The following is a 10,529-nucleotide window of genomic DNA, read 5'->3' as shown; positions in this document are numbered from 1 at the left end:
GGGGGGGGGGGGGGGGCTGTCCCGGTAAATGCTTGCCCCACCAACACTGCTATGGGTTGTGTCCATCTGGCAGGTTGTTCCGTGTCATGTACCTACCTGTTAGTTGCTCAGTACCTCAATGTTTTCTTCTTAATCTCCTCTCCGACCCGCCTTCCGCAGGCACGACCAGCAGCAGGCAGTCCACACCCCACCATACGCAACACCAACCGAGCAGGCGCCTCATTTTCCCTGTATATATTTCTTTTTCTGTATTCTAAAGTTTCTGGTTTTATTTGTTACGTGGGTGAGGACGCACACTTCCACCGTGTCCTTTCGCTTTTGGTCTTCGTGTTGTGTGGCCCCTGCATAGTGTCGGCGGCTGCCTCCCGCTCCGCGCAGCCCGTCTCCTGCTTTTAGAAATCACGTTGGTCTCCCAGGCGCGGTAACGCGGACGCACAGCGACCCCTGCGGTCGATGAGATTTTGATGAGAATTTTTCGAGAGCGCCGCAGGGGTGCAGCTGCGGTGCGGCGGGCCCGCGGGGCCGGGCTGCGCGCGAGCGTGGAGGTGGCCGACGTGACCCGCGGGGGACCCGGCGAGTGTCAAGAGGTCTCCCAGAGCCTCACTTTCTTCCCGACTCTGTGCTTTCATTTCGGTGTGTGGTTCGCCCTCTTCCGTGCCTGTACCCCGCCTTTTGCTCTCGTCTGATTCAGATGTCACCACGCTGTACGTCGACCCGCTGCCGGGTCGCGGCGGAGTGCCGCCGGCCGTCGGCGTGCTCTCGTCCACGGCGAGGACCTTCGTGCAGGACGGCGCGACCACCGAGTTCGCCACGCAGGTGGTGGGCACGACCCTGGGTAACGGCGCGTACGCCCAGCTGCTCACCACCAGCTCGAGGGTGTTCTACGACGGCGGCGACCTGCTGCGTTCCCCGCACCACCGGCCCACCGCGCGCCGGCCGCCGGGCGCCGCCGGGGCCGCCCCCGTCATCGTGTACCCCACGCAGGCCTACCACCACGCGTTCAAGCCCGTCAAGGCGGCCACGCTCTACAGCGTGAGCCCCGCGCCGGCCAGCGTGGTGCAGGCCGTGCCCGCGCCCGCACCACCGCCGACACCCTCGCCCGCGCCCGCGCACCAGGACCCCATCCTGGAGCAGCCTGATGCACCGCGGGCGCCCGTCGGCAACGACCTGGATGACCTTTTCAGCCTGTCCGAGACCAGGAACTCGCTCAACAACGTGATCCTGGTGAACGCGGAGCGCGATCCTCGCGAGCTGGCTGCCAACAACGCGGACCGTAACATCGACCTGTACAAGAAACGTCAGGCGGAGGACAAGCCCGCTCTGCCGCAGACCAACGAGGTCAAGCCCAACCCCGCACGCGTCGTGAACCCACAGCTGGACCTGCCTACCTTCACTGTTCGACACGACTTCGCCCCCAGCGCCTTCTCCTCCGAGGAGGTGCACATCGAGACTCCACAGAAGAACGCCAAGGACCCCAGCAAGAGCAGCCTAGTGCGGCCTCGTGCCAGCAAGGCGCTGTTTAGGGGCGGGCTACCCAGAGCCGACAGCCGCAAGCTGGACACCGTCACCTACCTCGGCTTCGTGGACTTCACGACCACAGTGGGCGACACCGTCATCATTTTCATGCCGAACACGGGCGGCGCGCCCAAGGCCACGAGGCCCGTCGATGACGACATGGCCGTGGTCACGGACGTCAAGACCTTTATGTCGCACTCCCCCGGCATGATGACCCGCACCGTGACCGGTCACTCGCTGACCATGCAGACGTCCCTGCCGACCATGGTGGCCGAGCGCGCCGAGCTGCCCGTGCGGCCCAGCGCGCCCAGCGCGCCCCGCCAGCCCAAGCAGTCTGCGTTCCAGGACGACGAGAAGGATGACTACATGAGGAAGTCGTCCGTTCTGGCGCGTGAACAGGCGTTTGAGCCCGCGTCCGCGAGGCTGAGACCCTCGCAGGTCGTGCAGCCGTCCGAGACGAGCGCGCCCGCCGTGGGGCCGCGCCTGGCCGACGCGGAGCCCTCCTCGGCGTACCAGTCAGCTCGCGCCACCGAGCCCCTGCCCCCTTACAGCACGAGGGTTTTGGAGGAGCGCAAGAAGGCCCAGCCCCTCGGCCTCCTCCGCACCATCGACGAGAGCGTCGTGAACGCGGGCACCACGACCATGTACAAGAAGTCTGTGATCGGCACCCGCGTGGACGGCACGTACAGGGAGGTGGTGCAGACCTCCTCGCGCGTCTTCTTCTTCCTGGACGACGTGGTCGAGCCGACCCCGGTGCCCAAGCAGGACAACAAACCGCAGACCATCTTCTCGCAGTTTGTCGGAGAGGCCGATTCCACGACGGCGCAGCCAGTAACCGAGGAGTCCGACGACGCCACCACCGTGCCGCCGGAAGTGACAACGCCTGAGAACGACATCTCCAACGAGGTCGACTTGGGGAAGAAAGCGAACGGCGAAGTTCAGTCTACGGCGTTCCTAACTCGCGTGGTGCCGTCGACCGTGTACAAGACCTTCACCTACTTGACAACCTTCTTCATACCCGCTGAGGGGACGCTCACCACCACTTCTGTCAAGTCACGTGAGGTCACCTCAACCGACGTGATCCAGGTGACGCGCGTGATCAAGGCTGGCGTCGATGCCGTCGAGGCCACGCAGTCCCCGACGCTGCCACCCACGACTACAACGCCCCAGCCTACGGCTCCGCCCACGACGGAAGAAGCCGAAGACCCAACTACTACTGGCGCCCCTACCACCCCCTCCACGACCACTACCACCACCACGGAGAAGCCGCCAACCACGACGCCGGAGAAGGAAGTGACAGCGCCCGAGGCTACGACGGCCAAGGACGAGGAGGTGACCACTGCGAAGGAGCCTGAGGATCTGACCACGTCCGAGCCTCCGGTTATCACCACAACCCCGGCCAGGACAACGACGACGGAAAAGTTGCCCGAAGAAGAAGAGGAGGAGCTGGAAGTCATTTACAAGACGTTGTACACGACCTACACCTACCTGACCACGTTCTTCGAGGAGTCTACGACCAGCGTGGCCAGCAGGGAGGTGATCGTAACCAACGTCATCTCCTCGACCATTGACCCAGCCTTGTTCGCTTCCGAGCTCCTGTTCGAAGAGAGCGCGTCGTCTAGCACCTCCGACTACCTTATGACCTCCACTGACGAGCCCAGGATCGTCCCGACCACCGTCCGCCCGGCAGTCCGACCGACCAAGGCGGTGCCGGTGGACTCCGGGCTCTCCCCGGAGGAGAGGGACCTCTTTACGGAGGTCATCGAATCAGTGGACGTCGAGAAGGAGCTCAGCACACCGACGGCTGCTTTCAACAGCGCCGGCATCGTGGAAACGGCAGTGGACCCCAAGACGTACTACACCACGTACACCTACTTCACCACCATCTTTGTGGACGGTGAAACGAGCGTGTCCAGCCGGACAGAGGTGTTCTCGAACGTGCTCTCGCCGACCAAGACAACCGACGTGCAAGCCACCAAGCCCATCAACATCGACGTGAACCGGGTGTTGTCCCCAGGTGAGGAGAACGACGAAGACAACGACTTGACACGTGCTTACCTAAAGTCAGCAGGGCCCGAGGATTCCACAGAAGACGCGCGGTACACGACCATCTCCAGGAACGAGGAGAACGTCCTCAACCCGTCAGCCGTCCGCGTCGGTGACGACGAGGAAGTGTTCGTCACGGAGACGAGGGTTACTGACGTCACAAGCAGCACGTCAGGCGGCAAAAAGATGCAGCGCAAGATTCTGGACATCGCGGACTCGGGCCTCGACGACCAGATCAGCTCGGAGAGCAACACGGAGGAGATCGAGCCATCGTTCAGTCCATCCGTACTGCTGCAGACCAGCTTCACCACCTTCACATACTTCACCACGGTCTACAAGGGCTCTACATCGAGTGACATCATCAGCCGTCTGGAGACGGTGACCAACGTCGTGACGGAGACCGTGGCGCCTAGCGAGACCAACGCGTACAACGACGAGGACGCGACGCTGCCGGTCACCTACTTCACGACTTTCACTTACTGGACCACGCTGTACAAGGAAGGCAGCACGCACATCACCAGCCGAGAGGAGACGGTTTCTAACGTGGTCACACCCACCGCGTCCCTGCCCGCCACCGCATCGATCGAGATCACGCCTACCGCCGTCCTGGACAGCACGACGCTGGCGCCGACGGCTGCGCCGGACGCCCTCCTGGAGCTGTCCGAGCCCAAGGCGCTGGAGCCCACGACCTACTACACGACGTACACGTACTTCACGACGTCGTACATTGGCGACAGCACCATTCTCAAGTCGAGGCTGGAGACCGTGACCACCGTGGTCAACGCCACCATCGCCCCGAGTGTGGCCGAGGTGGAGAACGGCCTGCAGACCGGCAGGGCCATCGTGAGCGTGGCCGTCGAGCAGCAGGTCGGGCCCGTGTACGAGCAGGAGGACAAGGTGACGGAGGCGCCCGACGCGCCCGCTGCAGCCGCCGTGCAGCCCACTGGCCTGCTGTCGACCATCGTGGCCAGCAGCGTGGTGGACGGCACCACGACGGTGTACTCCACCGACGTGTTTGGCACCTACATCGACGGCCTGTACGCCCAGGTGCTGGAGAGCACGACACGAGTTCAGGAGGAGGCCCAGCCCGACGTGCAGCCCACGCAGACGGATGCGCCCAAAGGGGCCGCACAGCCCACCGGCGTCGTCTCCATCAACGAGGGCAGCATCGTGGACGCGGACGGCGTCACCACGACCTTCTTCACCACGAAGGCCGTCGGCACGTACGTGGAGCAGCTGTACGCACAGGTCGTGGAGAGCACGTCCTCCATCAAGATCGACGAGGAGAAGGCCACTCAGACACCAGCTGTGGACCCAACCGTCACCGTCAACGGCAAGACCTTCCGCACCGGACTAGTCCGCCTGATCGAGGGCTCCATCGTCAAGGACCAGACCACCACGTTCTACGAGTCACGTGTCATCGGCACCCTGATCGACGGTCGCTACGCCCAGATCATAGAGTCGACGTCCAGCTTCAAGGCTGATGTGGCCGCCACGGTCGACCCGACCGGTGTGGTGTCCGAGATCCTGGCCACGGCGTCGGCAGCCAAGGGCCTCGTGCAAGCCACAGCCTCTGTGTCGACCTCGCCGTCTCCGGACGTGATCGAGAGCTCCATGGGCGGCGAGGGATCTGGCTCCGGCGAGGGCAGTTCCGAGGACGAGGAAGAGGGAAGTGGCGAGGACGACGGCTCTGGCCGACGCGGCTCTTCGGGCCGGCTCAACTTTGCCACCCGCAAGCGCACCTTCACGCCCACCATCAGGCCCTTCTCGTCTAGGAACAGGCCGACCTTCCTGCCACGTCGCAAGGCCGAAAAGGCCACCAGCGCGACGACCATCACTAGGAACCTGCTCACGCCCACCATCACCGCCACCCCTGCGCTCAAGCCCGACGGCAGCGCGTCCACGCGCGGTCGCTTCGCCGGCAGCCGGCGCCAGAGCTCGTCGCTACTCAGCAGCTCTGCCAGCCTGGACGTCAAGGCCTCCGCGTCGGCCGGGAGTGGACGCCGCTTCACGGGTCGGTCGCGCACCTCGTCCAGCGGTGCCATCACGCCCTCATCGTCGTCCTCGACCTTCGGGGGAGGCCGCCGCTCCAGCGCGGGCCGCATCACGCCGTCGGCGTCCGTGTCTGGACCCACGGCCTCCCGCACGAGGGGCTTCGCGTTTAGCAGGCCGTCAAGCAGCCGCGCCAACCCCACGGAGCACCCATACCGCGCGTCGGCCGCGTCCGCCTCCAGCTCGCGCTTCAACCGCATCCGTCCGACAAGCGCGTCGTTCCCCGGCAGGGGAGGCGCCACCGCGCACGCGCACCTGCACGACAACTCGCTGGGGCCGGAGGACAACGACCTGGGCAGCACCACCATCGTGACTGAGGAGACGCCCGCGGTGACGGCCTCCGAGGAGCAGGAGACTCCGGCGCCGGCCACCACTACGGAGTCGTCCAGGAGGAACCAGAACCCGCTGCTTCGCTTCAGGAGGCCGCCCCTGGCTGGCCGATCACCTGCCTCCACGACCACCCCTAAGCCCGTGTCCACCAGTGCGCCGCGCCGCGGCGTCCTGGGTAGGCGCCAGGGGTCAGGAGCGTCCACTACCACCACGACAACCACGCCCAAGCCGTCCAGGCCGAAGCCGCCGCCGGCCATCGCCAGCGGCAGGCAGCGCCCAGCCAACAACTTGTTCCCAAAGAGGGGGCTCTTCAGGAAGCCCGGCCAGGCCGAGGAAGAAGACAAGAAGGAGGAGGAGAAGGGCACCGACGAGGAGAAGGAAGGAGAGGAGGGTACCGTCGTAGACAACGACTATGAGGGCTCCGAGGTGGCCAACGCAGAGTCCAAGTCCACAGCCGCCCCCGTCGAGGAGGCCACCAAGCCGAGCCGCCGCGGTAAGACGGTTAGCGCCGTGTCCATCAGACCGTTCGCCGGCCGCCGGCCCGGCAGGGTGCGTCGTCAGGCCGACCCGCAGTACTCCAGCAGGGGTGCTAGGACGTACGCCGGCGAGCGCCAGTACAGCTCGCGCTACCACCGGCCCACCTCGCGCGCGCAGCAGACGCCCGCGCCGGTCGTCCAGGACCGCGCCGACTACGACTATTACTACGACGAGTACGTTGAGCAGCCCACCACCAAGGCCAGCCACACCAGCCACTCGACGCGCTTCACGCCGCGGCCACGCGCCCCCGTGCCACCGCCGCAGCCGGCCACGCAGGCGCCGCAGACGCACCACCGGGAGAGGGTGAGGCCCACCAGCGCCTCCTCCAGCGCGGCGCGCTCACAGTTCACGCTCCGCAAGGAGAACCCCACGACCCCGGCGCCACGCGCCACCTTCCGCCGGCCGACCACGTCGCCCGCGCGCCGTCGCACCAGCAACTACGAGACCACCCCCGCGCCGGTGCGCGCGCGCCCACCACGCCTGCGCCAGTCCTACCAGCCCACGGAGGCGCCGTCCTCGTACTCGCGCTCCTCCAACCGCCGCGGCTACACCAGCAGCCGCCCACGCACGCCCACACGCGGCCGCTACCGCGGCGACACGGTCGACGACGCGTACGTGGCCGAGTCGCGGTTTGACGGCACCATCACCGTGACGCACAAGATCCCGACCGAGGTGACCATCCCTATCGTCAACGGCAAGGTGACGGAGTACAAGAACGTGCTGACGGCCAAGCCCAGCCTGCAGGTGCTGGGCCCGCACCAGTACTCGACCACGGTGGGCAAGGACGGCTCTTCGTACATCCAACTGACGGCGGAGGTCACGAGCACGGCCGCTAACGGTCTGCAGGAGGTCACCAAGTTCATCGTGCACGAGACCCCCACCACGAGCGTCACCTTCACGCCGACTGTGATTCGCGGACGGAAGACGTCCTACTCGCACGTCGTGCCCAGCACGGTGTACGACGTGGAGCCGGTGGTGAGCACCGTGACCCCGCAGTTCGGCGGACCCAACGCGCCGCTCGCCAACATCCTGCTGTCGCAGCTGCTGCTGGGGAACATCGGCCTGCAGCCCAATATTGGTCTCCAGCCCAACGGTCTGCTCGGTGCCGGCCAGCCGCAGACCCCTGCCACGCCCACCACGGAGTACAAGACCAAGACCACCACGTACGTGACCACGCTCACGGACCAGACCTCCACCGTGCTGCCGATCACGCTGCGCGGTCAGAAGATCTACACGACGCTCATCGACAGCTCGGTGCAGGTCATCACCGCCACGGAGTTCATCACGGAGACAGTGGTGGTGACGCCTACCGCGTCACTCCCCGCCGTCAACAACCAGTTCAACTCTCTGCTGTTGCCCGCACTGCTGCAGAACGCACTTCTGCAGCCGCAGGCCACTGTCAGCCCCCTGGGCCCGCTGGGCGCGCTCAACCCCGCCCTGAGCCCCGCCCTGGACCAACCGAAGCTGCTGCTTGACGAAGACGTCCTGGAGAACACTGCCGGCCCAAAGGCCAAGAAGGAGGACACCGAGTCCGACGTGCGGCCCGCCCGGGGCTCCGAGGAGGCCTCCAGCGAGGAGGAGGAGGTGGTGAAGACGAAGCGGCCCAATAAGTTCAGGCCGGCTCTGAAGAAGATGGAGGTCGAGCCAGCCGTGCCCGAGACGAGCGTCATCACCATCTACGTGTCGGGCCGCCACCCTGGCGAGTTCAGCACCATCCTGTCCACCGTGACGGTCGGCCAGGAGTCGTCCGTGTCCGTCAAGAAGCGGGAGGCCGGCTTCGGCACCCCCGTGGAGGTCGTGGTGCAGCCCTCGCGGCTGCCCGCGCAGCTGGGCGGCTCGTTTGCCGACGACTTCGACCTGAGCATGGAGAAGTACCTCATGTCCGGGATGAACGACATCTCGGTGGAGAGCAGTGAGCTGGGTACGCAGAGCCTGGAGAGCATCGTCGGCGACGTCAGTCAGTACGTCAACATGCTCAGCGCGACGCAGGTCGGTCTGGACGTGGCCGCCACGCAGGCCAAGCAGCAACCCAAGAAGTACACCAAGAAAGATTTTTTCGCGAAGGCCCCGCTGAGTTAGCTCCACCGCTGCGGCAGGCCCACGCGATAACCAACAGGAGCACTGACCCCAGCTACGCCAGGTACACCCCAAGCCGTCAGAGGAGGGACACGACATTCCCCGGCGCCTCTGACGGACAGCAACAGCACGCCCAGGCCCCGCGGCCAGTCCGCGTCGGCAGACGACGGCGACCCGCCTCGTCCCCGAACCGGCCTGAAGCCGCCCTCACCCGCGGAGTGGAGGTCAGCCTCGCCGAGGAGGCGATCCTGACAACCATCTCCGACGGCCCCACCACAGCGCCGCCCCTCGACAAGCCGACCACCTTCAACCCCAAGTCGAGGAGAGTCATCATCCCCAAGGTCGGCACCAGCACCAGCAGCACCACCTCCCCAGCCACCCCAAGGGCTTTCCGCGTCCCAGCGTCTCCAACGACGCCCGTCGACGATTTTCTCGTTGCCGAGAGGGACGACGAAGACGTTCTCGTCGTTCGACCGAGTGCGATCGGCACCCCGTCTCGGCGGGTCGCCCCGACCACTTACCGGCCGTCGTACCGACCCGTCAAGGCCTCGACGCTGGCTCCGGTGACATCCTCGCCAGCGTCCTCGTCGCCGACGCCTTCGTCAGCCACCGCATTCACCAACACCCCGCCCAGTGCTCCTGGAAGACCCGGACCGCGACGCAAAATACCAAAGACCCCTCCTCGCCCCAGTCTAGTCAGTGTGGTGACCGAGACGGTGACGCGGCCCCGCCTGCGGACCGTCACGCTCGTCGTGACGCGCCAGGGCGGCCCCACCGCCGACCCCTCGGGGGCGCTCGTCCCCGGGGCGCCGGCCGCGCCCCTCGTGTTCACCAGCACCTCCCTCAAACACGACATCCAGACCCTGATCGTGACCAGGACGGTGACCCTGGACCTCTCCTCCGCGTCCGCCTCAGGTGAGTACCAGGTCCCGCATCTGTTAACGTATGGCGACGAAACTCGACCCGGTCGGAGCTGGTGTTTGATCAGGTCAAACCAAGGTGTCAAACTCAGCTCCAAAGGCGATACTTTCTGAACCGTAGACTGTGTTTTACATATTTTGGAACGACTTTATTAATGACTACGAGTTTCTCTTTCAGTCTTACCTCTTCTCTGTCTCTTTTTATTAACTCTTTTGTAAAATAGTTTCGATATATGCATAGTTAACAGAAGAGAAATTTTCCTCTCATTCTGTCGCTATTATTATTGTGTACATAGACCATGCGACCCTGACTGACACCTTGCCTTTCTTTGTTTTGCATGCTTTTCATTTGACTTACACGCCGGACGCTTTTCCATAGTGTATTAGACTTGTTTACTACCATTTCTGAGTGTGTATAACACGCAGTAGTCACAGTAATGTCACTGACATCATATTGACTTCTGACTTGCACTTAATTACAAGTCGAGACCGAACCTTGACCGAGGCCGTGTCAGTATGACGTCACCGTGACCGCCGCGTGTCGCCTGCAATGACTGGAGTCTGGCGGTGCTTTTGCAGTGGCGGGCGAGCAGGCGCGCGCCTGGAACCTGGCCACCAAGGTGATGAGCAACGGCGTGGAGGTGATCGTGGCGACGGACAAGAGCACCCTGCCGGGCGAGCCCGAGGTGCTCCGGGTGCTGCCCTCGTCGCCCATCACCCTGGCGCCCTCCACCCTCACCGACCACATGATGCTGCTCATGCCATCGCAGGTAAGGGCACTGCTAATTAGTTTCAATCCAAGTTCCTAGATCAAGAGACCTTTCCCAACAAAACAAACATTGAAAATATAAATAACAACATGATTTTGAAGCTCAACTCAAGTTTTTGGCACTCGCACTCGCATGAGTAGGGACGGTAGCAGCGCGCCACGCCCCCGCCGTTGGTCCAGGCCCGCTACACGCCTTGCCTCGTCGCTCTCTCTCTCTCTCTCTCTCTCTCTCTCTCTCTCTCTCTCTCTCTCTCTCTTTCGCTCTGTCTCTCTCTCTCTCACGC

General features: G+C 64.3%; 1 protein-coding gene across 1 annotated transcript in view; it reads left to right on the top strand.

Annotated features, from left to right (window-relative positions):
• Positions 1-10,529, top strand: part of LOC113217531 (mucin-17-like) — a 161,748-nt gene that overhangs the window by 136,100 nt on the left and 15,119 nt on the right. The window contains 3 exon segments of the mRNA XM_026437479.2: positions 692-8,457; positions 8,460-9,471; positions 10,056-10,246. Coding sequence (XP_026293264.2) covers positions 692-8,457; positions 8,460-9,471; positions 10,056-10,246 — 8,969 coding nt within the window.

Source organism: Frankliniella occidentalis, unplaced genomic scaffold (genome assembly GCF_000697945.3).
Source record: "Frankliniella occidentalis isolate FOCC.00 unplaced genomic scaffold, Focc_3.1 Scaffold11, whole genome shotgun sequence".
NCBI classification, from domain to species: domain Eukaryota; kingdom Metazoa; phylum Arthropoda; class Insecta; order Thysanoptera; family Thripidae; genus Frankliniella; species Frankliniella occidentalis.
This window is presented reverse-complemented; position numbering and strand designations above follow the sequence as displayed.